We start from the raw sequence: 15263 nt of genomic DNA, 5'->3' as shown, positions 1-15263 counted from the left end.
GGGTTACTGTCCGGGAGAGTGTTAACTCGACTTGCCAAAATTAACTGGCAATAGCTCGTGGAAATGATGGCGGTTGGGGCATGAAAATTTTCGAGTAGGATTACGGGCCGGAATCCGTAATGTGGGCAGGCCTCCCATTAGGTAAACTGACGATCCGGTAAAGGTCGTTAGTTTTGAAATTCGTTCATCACCATCTCTAAATAGTCAAACTAGACTGGATGACTACTGAATTTGGAGCAATCAGACTCTTTGCCCTATGAAATAAAGTTAATTTCCGTAGGTCACACACCAGCTCGTCTAATAGGTCTTGGAGACAGCTAATCCTATGAATGTTTAGACTCTTTTAGCTGTGCAATAAGGTCGGTTTCCGCAGTAACTCACCAGCGCCTCTAGTTGCCTGGCCAGCTGGTCGTTGAGCGCCTGTATGACCAGCCTCTGTCCGTCTTGGACTGAATGCTAACTCCAGCCGGCTCCGGGCCAGTTTAGACACTATTCCCTGTGCAATAAGGTCGGTTTCCGCAGTGACTCACCAGCTCCTCTAGTTGCCTGGCCAGCTGGTCGATGAGCGCCTCACTTTAGATAGCTTCTTGTAATAGTGTCAATATCTTTTTAGCTTTTAACGCAAATCTAGTCTTCAAAGCAGTTTAATCGATTTATTTTATTTTCAAAATCGATATTTTATTGTCTATGATGGCCGCAGGAACATCACTATACATGGACTCCCAGCAATAAAGTACGGTAATGCCTCGTACAGATTTTATCGGCAAAAATTATGGAACTTGATAGGTTTTAGACCATGCCACGCACCAAAACGTCCGGAAGTTGTAATAGTATTATAGAATAAACGTTAAAAGACTTATTTATTTAATTTTTCAATGCTTAAGTGTCCATTAGAACGAAAGGGTGCTTAATGTATTAAAAAAAATAGAAAATAATTATGATGGGTTAATGTTTTTTGGCGGTTTTTTAGGCGGTTTCTGACAATGTCCTTTAGACTGAGTTGCACCATCTTACTTTAACCGTAACTATAAAGATAACCGGTGTTTTTTAACAGACTATTGACGTCTGTTAAAATTAAAGTAAGATAGTGCAACTCACTCGGTCTTATTGGCTACTTTGAATGTCACGAAGTATTGACACTGGTTGTAGGTACTATTATTTATTTTCAACTTTCCTCTGGATTGTCTGGAAGAGATTGCTTTCTAGCGATAAGCCCCCCTAATTGTGCTTATACCGCCTCAAAGGTTTTAAACCTTTGTTTGTCACCTGTCATCCGCTTTGCAACGGAGGGAAGTCGAACCTTTAACCCAGATAGTCCTGAAACTTTTTATCCTTGTCAATTTTTATGAATTTTTAGTATGTTTCTAAATAGAGGCCAAGTGTCCACAGAAAAATTTTAGAAAAATTCTTGGTCAACTGGAAAAGCCGGAAAATGGGTGGTGTTTTAACACCTGGTCGGAGAATGGACTACTACTATGAAAAAAAACTATACTATGATTTTGTTAGGTTTAAGAGTTAAAAATGACTTGTAAGTTATACTCATTTATTTAAAAAATACTAAAATCTTATTCAGAGGTACATGGTGTAATATGGTAAAACATAAATCATAGCCTAGGATGCTTTAGTACGTGGCACATTAACTTATACCAAATTGATTTTTTCTTGCAAATTTTACATCTCAGTTGCGTGTAGTAGTACTCGTAAGTAAAGAAGGTACTTGCACTATATTGCATTGTTGTTATTGTAATTGCGGTAGGTACTTTCATGGCAGAAGAACTAGCTGCATTGAAGGCATCATTAGATTAATTTCGTCTTCTTTAAAAAATTCAGAGAGCGGGATGTTATCCTCTTTATCTGAAGAAGACTTGTCTTACTGAACTTCTGCCTCGGCTCTAAGTTGAGAACCTGGAAGTTCACGAAAAATAGCAATAGAAAACTTACTAACTATAGTTAGATAAACGGAAACAGGCTAATTTGGAAGATTTTGTAAGGTAACGTGGTCTTCTTCACCAGAATCTTCATCCGTTGCTTCTGCATTAGCATTTTCTGGAGGTAAAATTGCTATGTTATCCGGTATCTGAGCATCGTCGTCAATGTTTTCTAATACGTCCACAATTTCCTGAAGTCTCAGCGGTCTTTTATATCGTGACCTACACTTTTAATTTGTATATTAATTTGGTTAGACGTCGATTATGCGACCAGGTGTTAAAACACCGATCGTAATTTTGGCATAAAAAGTCTCAAAATGTAAAGCTTTTCAAAAACATATTTTTATAGTTTTGTAGCTAACAGTAGTATATAAAAATTATAATAAAAAAAAACTTTTTTAAAAACAAGCTTTATCCTGAAATGCAGTTGTACTTAAACGAAAAAAAATAATTGTATGCTTGGTTCAAAGAATTTTGAAAGCTTGTATCGCGCATGGAATTTATTCCTCTTTTTTTCTGTTTGCGCTACAAGCTTTCGAAATTCTTTGAACCAAGCATACAATTATTTTTTTTTGTTTTAGTACAACTGCATTTCAGGATAAAGCTTGTTTTTAAAAAAGTTTTTTTTTATTATAATTTTATTTTACACTTTTTAGTTGTATCTCAATCTCTGGGTCATTTTTTAGCACCAAAGTGCTCAAGAAGTCGAATCCAACGAACCCAAACTCGATGCGATTCCGCCGTTTCGTTTAGGAGTTCCTATGGCCACCTCCTGACTCCATCATCAGGACCCTGGAGATCATCTAGCACTAAACTGCTCGAAAAGACAAATCCAACGAACCCAAACTCGATGCGATACCGCCGTTTCGTTTAGGAGTTCCTATGGCCACCTCCTGACTCCATCATCAGGACCCTGGACATCATCTAGCACTAAACTGCTCGAAAAGAAAAATCCAACGAACCCAAACTCGATGTATTCCCTGCGCAATAAGGTCGGTTTCCGCAGTGACTCACCAGCTCCTCTAGTTGCCTGGCCAGCTGGTCGTTGAGCGCCTGTATGACCTGCCTCTGTCCGTCTTGGGCTGCAAGCGCTAACTCCAGCTGGCTTTGGGCTAATTTAGCCTCTGCATCCTACAAAACAGAAGAGATTTTGATAAATAAACAAGCTAGAGATTATAAGAATACAATTTAAATGAGTTCCAAAGAACGTAATAAATAGATGAAGCCAAAAGAATAGGTGAACTGATTTTCTTTTCAAACAGAGATACAACCTTATCATACCATGAAATAAAGCAGGTTATACAATAAAACTTGTTGCAGCTCTAATATCGAGTGAGAATACAAATCAAGTTAACAAACAACATGTAGTGAAATGATGAGGTGATATCGTCTCTTAGTAATAAAATGAAATGACTATTAAATTTTGGCCAAGATTTGGCACCTATGACAGAAAAAAGTATAAGGGGTCCTGTAGGATATTTTGGAATAAGAAGCGGGATACTTGGGTAGGAGGGCTCAGCAGTTGGCGTCTCGGTTCTTCAATTATTTCACTTCACAATTTTATTCACTCAGCACTTTCACATTTCGTATTAGCGCGCGAGATACATATTTAAATAGGTAGGTATATTGAGAGAGATTCGTTACTTTATTTTATTTGAGCCGTGTGATTGGCGAAGCGTCGCGGCAAGAGGAGATACGTTTAGCGGAAGGTTGAAGGGATAGGGAAAAGAAACGAAACTTTTGTCCAAGCGTTTGATAAAATAAAATGTGTAATCTTAATGAATATGGAATCGTGATGACATGGTTAATTTTAAATTAAAAATGTTTATTACGTAATTTGCATGCTATTTCTAAAAGGCTACACGCGAGAACATTGTAAAAACCATCATCTTCATACCACATTTGATGTAAAAATAGATTCTTATTCATGCCTTATCCGGGAAAAACTTATTTAGGCCGAGATTGCAATCTTTATTTTAACCATGACTAGCCATAACCGGTGTTTTTTTATGGTGTTTGAGAGACTTTTGACGTTTGTTAAAGTAAGATGGTGCAACCCTCTTGGAAAAAGCCTATCAATTGTAACATAAATAAATAAACAAATACCTTTTGACATTTTACACAGCACCTGCCACCCTAGACAAGTTGAACTTTCGATCGAATCGAAAATCGAATTCGTCAAAACTCCATACAAAAAAGGCCTTTCGACCACTTTTCGACTGGTTTGCGATTATACTGTGCACTTTGTCTAGACCCACTGTAGTCCCAAACTAAGCAAAGCTTGTACTATGGGTACAGACAACGGACATAAACATAAAATAAAGGCAAAGATAACATAAGATAAGAAACATAAGAGCACGATCAAGTCTTATTTAGTAAGACAAAGACAAGTGACATACCTGCTCGCTCTTGCGCGACTTGGTGATCTGCGCGAGCTCCTCATTCTTCTGAGCGAGTTCGGCTTCCAGTTGCGCCACGCGCTGCCTAAGTTGCTCGACTTCGTTGGCCTCCGCGCCTGGAAGCAACGTGTTTGTGAGTTATAGCAGGCCTGTACATCTCCGCGAGTTTACATCGAAAACAAAACACGCACGATGGCCCACCTCCAGGATACTATTCGACAAGGCCTCACATACGAGCGAACATTGACTCACGCACGCGTATTCTTATGTATGATGGAAGAAAATAAAGAAAATGGTGTACTTAATACTGTGCAGTATTTAACTGCCTAAATAATAATAAAAACACAGAATATACTTTTTTTAGTTGCCTCAAGACACTGAGAAGTAAATAAGTAGTTAATATTATTCATGATAATTCATGCTAAATCATTTTCCGCAGTTTGGCACCTCACGTCACATCGAAGTCAGCCCTATAGCTTCGGCGCAGTGCCGATCACTGACGTTTGTCAACAAAATGGTGCTTGACTCTTGAGACAGGCTAAATTACACCATATTGTTAATGACATTGAGCATACATTTTTTTAAATACCTTCGCGAAGTAAAACTTCTGTACGTAGTACTTATTATTATTCTGTGGTTATAGTTATGGTATACAACGCCATCTGTTAGCTGTCATCATCATCATCATCATCATCTCAGCCACATGACGTCAATGATTTCCGCATCGCCCGGTTGGAAGCGGCCTGCATCCAGCGCCTTACCAGGCCTGTTCATCTCCGCGAGTTTATATCGAAAACAAAACACGCACGATGGCCCACCTACAGGATACTATTCGACAAGGCCTCACATACGAGCGAACATTGACTCAAGCACGCGTATTCTTGTGTATGATGGAAGAAAATTAAGAAAATGGTGTACTTAATACTGTGCAGTATTTAACTGCCTAAATAATAATAAAAACACAGAATGTACTTTTTTTAGTTGCCTCAAGACACTGAGAGGTAAATAAGTAGTTAATATTATTCATGAGTTAGGTGTGCTCGCTAGCGACTGCGTAAAAAAAATGACATTTTGTGCAGCGCCCCTAGCGGCTACTTTCAAGAAACAAAATCTTCATAGAGATTTTTGACGTACTCGCTAGCGAGCACACCTAACGTAAACTCATGGTAGGTACACAGAAATGAGATCTGTAAACGAACTAAATTCGCTGACATAGCCCGACAGATTGGCGAGCTGAAATGGCAATGAGAACAACGGATTTTGTGAGTTATTGTTATGGTATACAGCGCCATCTGTTAGCTGGTTTGAGGACTACCGTTAGCCTTTAGATTTTGTTTTGAGTTCGAATTGAGTTTTCCACTTGTCAACTATTGAAGTGATCTCTTACAGCGCGAATGTAACTGCGAATATCGTCATCTCTTGTCATCACTAAGAACTGCCTTTTTCGAATAGCGCCTAGCATGAGCAACTTCTTTTCTAACTTTGACGAATTACTTTTTCATTTTGAAACGTAGTAGCATGATGCATACTTCAAGACAACGCCATCTGTTATCGCCGCCCAGAACCACGTTACCTCTATCTTCGCGAGCCACCTCCTCCCTGTATTGATGAAGCTGCCTTTTCCATTCATCAACGTTGGCGGTGCTCTCTTGCAAGGCAGCAGTCAGTCGCAAGTTGTTGCTTATCAAGACAACGCCATCTCTTATCATCACTCGTAACTACGTGCTCACCTTTCCCAGCATAGTGCCTGGCGCGAGCTACCTCCTCCCTGTATTGATGAAGCTGCCTTTTCCACTAATCTACATTGGTGGTGCTCTCTTGCAAGGCAGCAGTCAGTCGCAGGTTCTTTCTCTTCAAGAAAACGCCATCTGTTATCATCACTCTGAACTACTTACCTTTTCCAGCATAGTGCCTGGCGCGAGCCACCTCCTCCCTGTACTGATGAAGCTGCCTCTTCTATTTATCAACATTGGCGGTGCTCTCTTGCAAGGCGGCTGTCAGTCGTAGGTTATTGCTAAAGACAACCCCATCTGTTATCATTACTCAGAACTACGTACCTTTTCCAGCATAGTGCCTGGCGCGAGCGACCTCCTCCCTGTACTGATGAAGCTGCCTCTTCTATTTATCAACATTGGCGGTGCTCTCTTGCAAGGCGGCTGTCAGTCGTAGGTTATTGCTAAAGACAACCCCATCTGTTATCATTACTCAGAACTACGTACCTTTTCCAGCATAGTGCCTGGCGCGAGCGACCTCCTCCCTGTATTGATGGAGCTGCCTCTTCCATTCATCAACGTTGGCGGTGCTCTCTTGCAAGGCGGCTGTCAGTCGCAGGTTGTTGCTCTTCAGGGTTGCCAATTCCACCTCCCACTTCTTGGCGTTGGCTGAGCTGTGGGTAAGAAAGAGAGAGATGAGTTAGCGAGTTTAAATATTACGACATGGTGTGTTATTAGTGGAAAGAAATGTCAAATGTGTGCGTTGCAATACTTGCAATGTGCAAGCAAACATTCTAGATTGGGTTTGATGAAAAGGCACTTTGTGAAAGAAAAACCGGAAAAATTCGTACCGCAGACTTGCCACAAGTCGTCAAACTGAACATAATGGCATCGTACTATGTACAGTCGCGGAATGAAAAGGTTCGTCACCTTAGTGTCGGTTTTCGCTTGCACTAGGTACTGTAAGAGTCAAACCTGCCAACATAACAGTGCAAGAAACAGTGCTGCTAACATTTAAATAAATATGACGTTTGCTAACGAATAAGTTTTTGCTTGTTTATTTTTCTATCCCATCAGTGCAATGCAATGATGACATTGACCAATTGACAATAGTTTTTTATTTATTTAATAGAAATAATAATGGCAGGTTGAACCAACAAGAAGGTTTTAGTTTAACAATCATAATAATCTTCTTGACAAGATAAATCGTCAAACAACTTTGATCTGAATAATTTTGAACTTTACTGACGAACAGTTAAAGATAATTTTCTCTAACTCGAGATTATTCTGTAACATAGTTTCAAAAGGTAATAATAATATGTGCTCGCGATTCGTTGAAGGAATCAATTTGAAAACTGACGAACCTTTTCATTCCGTGACTGTACTTTTACTTTAAAGGTGATTTATTGCAACAAAATGTAGTCTTATGTGATGTCGACTTTACATGAAAATAACGAAGATAACCAAAATCGCAAAAGTGTCGAAAATAAAAAAAAAAATAACTGGCAACTGGTTATGTGCCTGTTGAGTAGAGAAAGAGAACAGGCACAAAACCACTTCAGCGTTTTAATTAAATCAGTTTTCCCTTTTTTTTAGATTAGGAAACTTTTCTTCAACTTAGTAACAATAGCTGTTTGTAAATCCTATATCCGGACGATGATCGATTTGACGAATCACGTTATTAATCATCAGCACCGCCCAAATCGGATACAATCAACGTGGAACGCCCGTCTATCGCCGGGTGGTCGCACGCAACGTTGCTTTCGGTCATAAATCCGACCGTGCCGCGTTTTTGTGCGCTGTGATAATTACTGTGGAAACTATTCACAGAGATTAGTACATTTATGAGGAACATATTTAATCGTTTACATTGATCTGAAATACAAATGGCAGTTATGACATTCGGGACTAAAGCTCATGTTCGTTATTATGTGCTACTGGGTCATTTGGGGATACTTTTGAAGGAAAACGCGAGAGATAGAGGAAATTTTATAAGTCATCTGAGACGAAATCAATTTTTTTCTGAATAAAGAAAAATAAAGAGAAATACAATAAAATAAAATATAGAGGTTTTTTTTGAGACAGGTGTGTGCTCATGACTTCATAGAGTATGACCAGGATTGTGACAACTTGCATACTCGTAAAGGAGAAAGTTATACTCAATATTGGAGAAGATGTTTTAGCCGCTTTTGCCAATGGTAGAATTAATATGAGACAAGACAATACCCATGTCAGACCCAATAAAAGAGAGCGTTTTATGCAGGTTCATATGAAACGTGTTTTCCACTTTTCCAGCAAAATGCATATCTGATGATCTCAAATTAAATAAAGATCGAAAGATCTATTGAAAATTATATCCATTTCTTAACAAGCCCCATTTTAGCTGCTTCATAAAGTGAATCAGATCGGCCTGACTATCTACAACAGATCCAGCACCACGCACCAGTTGCAAAACTTCGCAAGGCATATGCAATATAAAAGCATTACAGAATCTGCGCGTTAAAACAAATTGATATGTGCACGTAATAAAACTGTTACGGTCGGGCTGACGGGATCGAAATCTGTATCTGTTTGCGACTTGAAGTAGAGTTAACACATGCGCTTAAAGATAAAGGTCTATGAAAACCAAGTCATGATAATTAAGAGGAATTAAATTCAATTAAAAAGCTTCAATTTACAGTAATAATCGCACGCGCACTTATCTGTCTTTCTAACTGGCCAACGAAAACAGCCATCTAAATAACTTTTGAAATACAATGCTGGCCACTCCCCGACATAGACCTCGTCTGATGATGGAAAATCTATTTTCAGTGGCATTTATTTATTTATTTAAACTTTTATGCCAAAATAATTAAGCATTCTGGCGCTCTCTGATCGATCTGATTCTTTGGGGGTCGCTAGCATGAAAGAATCTCTAATCATTTACCACTACTATTTTGTATCTTTTCCTTCCATCTCCTATTACAAGGTACCCACAGAAAACCAGTGTCTTGGCACTTGGCAGTAACATTTCAACTGTCTAGATGATTTTGCATTTTTTTCTCCATTGTTTTGATGTTTTGTACTATTTAGTTATCAAATAAATATTTTTTCTTTGTTTCTTCTTCTTTCTTTCTTTCTATTCGTGATTTCTGAAGTAGTCCTGCACCAATATTACTAAATCAGAGGCGTCTAACCAGGGGGTTGGGTGATGGAGCAGCCTCAAGATTCACTTTTCAATCAAAGTAAGTGGCTGTTCTCCATCACCGTGGCTGATACACACACTAATGACGCCGTGAGCGATGGCGGTCATTTTCCGGACGAGGCAATCGGTGTGAAGATTTAAACCGTTTCCCTGTGGGCTGCCCCACTTAGCGGATTATGTAAGGCAGGGCTGGCGGTGAAATTACTTACTTTGTTGTTAATGGAGTTACGGTACGAGATACGATAGTTTGGAGGACTTCCTAATAGGATTCAAATTCAATTGTTTCATTTTACATAATCATATTATTATGGNCATAATTGTTAATCAAGAAATTGGACATTAAAAATTCTGTGACCTGTCGGATGCACTTACAGGTCAAACGTTGTCCTTAATGCTATATGTAAAATCCTGTAAGGTTTAAACAGCTGAATTGATAATTTTAATTCACAGTTCATTAGAAAGAAAAATGTTTTTTAATGGCTCAAAATTAGTATGTCAGAGGAGTTCCTTCAATTCTTGTATCAATCGCCGAATTCCACACTCGCTTTTGGATATTTATTATACTTTCAAGTCACAAAAACATATTCTGTAAAAGAGATATGAAAAGAAAAACACATGTGTGTTACAAACAATACCTGTTTTACGTTCCAATTCATGTGCCATATCCCACACGCCCCCATACAAAAAAGTATACCCCACACGTATGGGGGATACAGAGAAGCGGCAAAACAATATCCCTCGTATCACAACCGCCCAACTTCGAAAACAAACATGTTGATAAAAGCCTTTGTTTTGCTTTGTGGACGACAAAGCAAAAATGCGTCCTTGTCAGTCGTGACACGCGTACTTATTAACTTGGCTTTGTACGTGAGTACGCTCGCGTGGACGAAAAAATATTGGATTAGTAAATGAAAAAATAAGTCATAACTAAAATTATTATATCCATGACAGTACGTTGCGGCGTTTCTTCTCAGCACTTGCCAAATGTTGGTCTTGAAGCGCTGCTAAGGCAACAATATTATGACATGTAAAGAAAACTGACTTAATATTTTTTTAAACTATGGAAAAGAAGGCCATGCTACTTTATAACGAGAAAAACTTGAAGATAGAGAAATAGGGGATGAAATTTTACGAGCAAATCGACGGAGAATCATTTAGTAGACATAATTTATAGTACGAAATAATGTGTCTAATAAAGGCTTGACATGCTGAAATTTACGCAGATGTGAGCAGCGAGCAAAAGCTAGTAACTAGCAAATTATATCTAAACGAATATACTTTTCATGTTAATCTTTTTAAATGGGAGTCGACATCCGACAAGTAACAATAGGCTGTCTGTTAAATTTAAAAAATTGAATTTATAAATATTAACATAATAATGCACAAATTAAGTGAATGTTAATTGTTTACTGGAAATTATAAATAGTAGATTGTTGCAAATAATTACAATGGTTACAATGTGTTTTACGATAGACGGCAGTCACAGTAGAGGCGGGTGCAGCAAGATCAAGTTGCAAGTTCCAACCGAAGACTTTATAGAATTCGTCAAATTAATATTACGATATTTAATAACAAGTGACGTAATTTATATTAATCCCGGCGGAAAAAGAGATGGAGAAGAATTTCTATCAAACATCGCCGTGAGACCATCAGAAGATTGGCTAGGACTGACTGAGTCCACTTCTTCTCAGCACCTGCCGATATACTTCCCGAACTTGGTGGTAGACCTGTGTTAAGTACCAACTTAGAAACGTCAGTACGCCCGGACATCACAAAACTGGGAGTTCTACAAAGCCACACCCCTATCGCGGAACACACACTGACTCCATTAAAGATGAAAATTCCCTTTTTGATCAAAAACTGTCTTATTTTGAGCACGGGACTATTCCCACCTTTCGTTCCCACCGCTGCAACTCTTGTGTAGCCAAGAAGTAGAGCTTGACCGCCACTAAAACCCAACAAGTTGAAGTTTGTCCCGGGGGAGTTAAACTGTCATTGGACCCGCAACGAAATTAATCAGAAGAACACAAGAGGAGGTCTATTTTGAGCAGTTAAAAATTCTTCTATGATGTAGGCATATACAAGTGTATTTACTGCAACTTCTTGTATAGTGTCATTTACGATCGTCTGTAGCGCACAACGTATTGACACAATAATTGCCCAACAATTATGCAACGCACACCGTTCATTACCTGCTGCGCACGCGACTATCGCACGCCGATGTTCCAGAATATAGTGTGGCTAATGTCAATCATTATGGTTTTACTTTCTTTTGTGGTGTGATCTAGGGTCATAGTAAACATGCCGATTTTAACGATTTTGCGCATACGTCGTTGGTGCTGCGTCACGACACGGCGACTGTGTATTCGATAGCAATATCGATATCGCCATTTCACTGATTCGCGATTTAGGTTTAAAGAACATTTATTTCTCATTAAAAACCTTACAGTCACTTACATGAGAAATTAACAAATTTTATGTAGGTAGGTAATTTACAAGTTGTCCAATAGCCAGAACAAGCAGATGTACTTCTGCGGGAACCGTCCTAACAAACACATAGTACTTACGAGAACTTCGTTGTACATTTAGTTTTACGCTATCAGAACGTTACTTCGTAAAAAAGAAATTTCGCGCTTCTTATGCTTTAGCCACTTGGCTGTTTGTGTCAAAGAAAAACGTGTTTTCGTGTAAAGTTTATTAGTATTTCAAGGTGAGAAAGAATGCCATAGAGCACTAAATACCCGCAAACCTTTTTTCGATCAACTTACCATAACAATTAACAATACTCGTAATTCAATTATTGTGAGAATTTTGGTAAATTAACTGGCGTAACTAGAATAATTAAACAATAGTTTAAGATTGGATAGTTTTTGAAGAGTGTGATGTACTACTGAAGGTTTGATTAATTTAATATCAATCTAGAATCAAACGCTCTAGAAAAAAATTTTTTATGCGAAACCGAATCGGTTGGCGTCAAAAAGTTTTTAAACAAGCTTTGTAAAAAAACATTTTATTTTTAATTACTAAGAGTAGTGAAAATTATTTCAAGACCGTTTATTTGTAGTTTGTTAGCTTTCCTGATCCTATTTTAATGGGAAACCACAAACCCATTATCAATGGTAACAGCTGGTGATAACCGCAGTATGCACGGGGTAACGGACTATCACAAGCTGTGAGATGCAATTATGGACACAATATAATTTTATGTAGATATGACAGCATTATCAATGAAACTAAACTGTGACATCGTATTATCATGTTACAAATGCTACTTTGAACTAAATTAATTGAATTTGTATCCACATAATTTTAATTCATTCATAGCACTCCCACAATGTTTTCCACATTGGCTGTCCTATGTCTGAAATGATTTAGCCCACCTAGAGATGTGCCGCTGAGAAAGTTCTCGTTCCCGGCAATATTCCCAGTGAGAATATTCTCGAGAACCGAGAACGCTCCCGGGAATATTCTCAGTGTTCTCGACAGAATACATTTAGTTTTAATTTAAATTTTGTTGTTTATANAAAAATTGAATTTATAAATATTAACATAATAATGTACAAATTAAGTGAATGTTAATTGTTTACTAGAAGTTATAAATAGTAGATTGTTGCAAATAATTACAATGGTTACAATGTGTTTTACGATAGACTGTAGCCACAGTAGAGGCAGTTGCAGCAATATCAAGTTGCGAGTTCCAACCGAAGACTTCATAGAATTCGTCAAATTAATATTTGATATGTGACGTAATTTATATGTACGTATAAAGAGACGGAGATTTTTTTTATGAAACATCGCCGTGAAACCATCAGAAGATTGGCTTCATGCTAGTCTAGGACTGACTGAGTCCACTTCTTCTCAGCACCTGCCGATATACTTCCCAAAACTGCTGGTAGACCCGTGTTAAGTACCAACGTAGAAACGTCAGTATGCAACTCAAAACGTTCAACGTCAAAACTGGGAGTTCTACAAAGGCACACCCCTATCGCGGCACACACACTGACTCTAATAAAGATGAAAAGGAGATCCTTTTGGATCAAAAACTGTATTTTATTTTGAGCACGGGACTATTTCCACCTCTCGTACCCACCGCAACTCTTGTGTAGCCAAGAACTGGAGCTCGACAGCCCGGACTCCCGGGGGACAGTTAAACAGGACCCGCAACGAAATTAATCAGAAGAACACAAGAGGAGGTCTATTTTGAGCAGTTAAAAATTCTTCTATGATGTAGGCATATACAAGTGTATTTACTGCAGCTACTTGTACAGTGTTTATGATCGTCTGTAGCGCACAACGTATTGACACAATAATTGCCCAACAATTATGCAACGCACACCGTTCATTACCTGCTGCGCACGCGACTATCGCACGCCGATGTTCCAGAATATAGTGAGGCTAATGTCAATCATTATGGTTTTACTTTCTTTTGTGGTGTGATCTAGGGTCATAGTAAACATGCCGATTTTAACGATTTTGCGCATACGTCGTTGGTGCTGCGTCACGACACGACGACTGTGTATTCGATAGCAATATCGATATCGCCATTTCACTGATTCGCGATTTAGGTTTAAAGAACATTTATTTCTCATTAAAAACCTTAGAGTCACTTACATGAGAAATTAACAAATTTTATGTAAGTAGGTAATTTACAAGTTGTCCAATAGCCAGAACAAGCAGATGTACTTCTGCGGGAACCGTCCTAACAAACACATAGCACTTACGAGAACTTTTTTGTACATTTAGTTTTTCGCTGTCTGATAGCGTTACTTCGTAAAAAAGAAATTTCGCGCTTCTTATGCATTTGCCACTTGGCTGTTTGTGTCAAAGAAAAAAAGTAGGTAATATGTTTTCGTGTAAAGTATAATAGTATTTTAAGGTGGGAGAAAGAATGCCATAGAGCACTAAATACCCGCAAACCTTTTTTCGATCCACTTACCATATCTATTAACAATACTCGTAATACAATTATTGTGAGAATTTTGGTAAATTAACTGGCGTAACATCAGGCCTCCGTCACTTGCCTATGCCGGCCGAGATAATTACCTACAGCGCGCGACAACTTCAAGTTGCAAATCAGTCAGGACCGCCACGCGCCGTGACGCGCCTGTGAGCACACGCGTATTTCTATACACGCTCGCGCTCGGTCGATCATCGTTGAAATCAAGGTTTATTGTTCCAACAGCACTGTTACTGTTATTCTTCTTTAATGGAAAATCGTAATATTTAGAAATAATCATTAANGGTAACATGAATAATTAAACAATAGTTTAAGATTGGATAGTTTTTTAAGTGTGCTGTACTACTGAAGGTTTGATTAATTTAATATCAATCTAGAATCAAGTTCTTATCTTACCAAAATTTTTAAACGAAACCGAATCGATTGGCGTGAAAAAGCTTTAAAACAAAATTTGTCCGTACTTGTCACAAAGCTTTGTAAAAGGCATTTTTTTATTACTAAGAGCAGTGAAAATTTGTTCAAGACCGTTTATTTGTAGTTTGTTAGCTTTCCTGGTCCCATTTTAAATAGGAAACCACAAACCCATTATCAATGGTAACAGCTGGTGATAACCGCAGTATGCACGGGGTAACGGACTATCACAAGCTGTGAGATGCAATTATGGACACAATATAATTTTATGTAGATATGACAGCATTATCAATGAAACTAAACTGTGACATCGTATTATCATGTTACAAATGCTACTTTGAACTAAATTAATTGAATTTGTATCCACATAATTTTAATTCATTCATAGCACTCCCACAATGTTTTCCACATTGGCTGTCCTATGTCTGAAATGATTTAGCCCACCCCAAAGAGCAAAAATAATATTCTTACAAGTCACACGTCCGTTTACGACTACAAAGCCAATGGTCACCGGCCTCAAATCCTCCAGGAGTAAACATATTATTTGCGTTATAAACATACACAAAACAATTACATTATTGTTTTGACCTTACAGGCTGTTTAATTGAAACGATGAAAGGCTCGGCAGTAAAAACATAATTTAATTTACTTAGGCTTAAAACATTGCTATGA

The 15263-nt window shown here is 38.2% G+C and overlaps 1 protein-coding gene across 1 annotated transcript in view; it reads right to left on the bottom strand.

The window, feature by feature from the left end:
• Nucleotides 1-15263, bottom strand: part of LOC114358907 (homer protein homolog 2-like) — a gene marked incomplete at its 5' end in the record, with an annotated part of 38621 nt that overhangs the window by 2967 nt on the left and 20391 nt on the right. Inside the window, 3 exons of the mRNA XM_028313072.1 lie at nucleotides 2943-3059; nucleotides 4328-4443; nucleotides 6547-6713. Coding sequence (XP_028168873.1) covers nucleotides 2943-3059; nucleotides 4328-4443; nucleotides 6547-6713 — 400 coding nt within the window. The remainder of the gene's footprint in view (nucleotides 1-2942; nucleotides 3060-4327; nucleotides 4444-6546; nucleotides 6714-15263) is intronic.

Source organism: Ostrinia furnacalis, unplaced genomic scaffold (assembly GCF_004193835.3).
Source record: "Ostrinia furnacalis isolate ACB-3 unplaced genomic scaffold, ASM419383v2 OfSCF4144, whole genome shotgun sequence".
Taxonomy (NCBI): domain Eukaryota; kingdom Metazoa; phylum Arthropoda; class Insecta; order Lepidoptera; family Crambidae; genus Ostrinia; species Ostrinia furnacalis.
The sequence above is the reverse complement of the archived record's forward strand: the minus strand, read 5'-3'. Positions and strand labels throughout refer to the sequence as shown.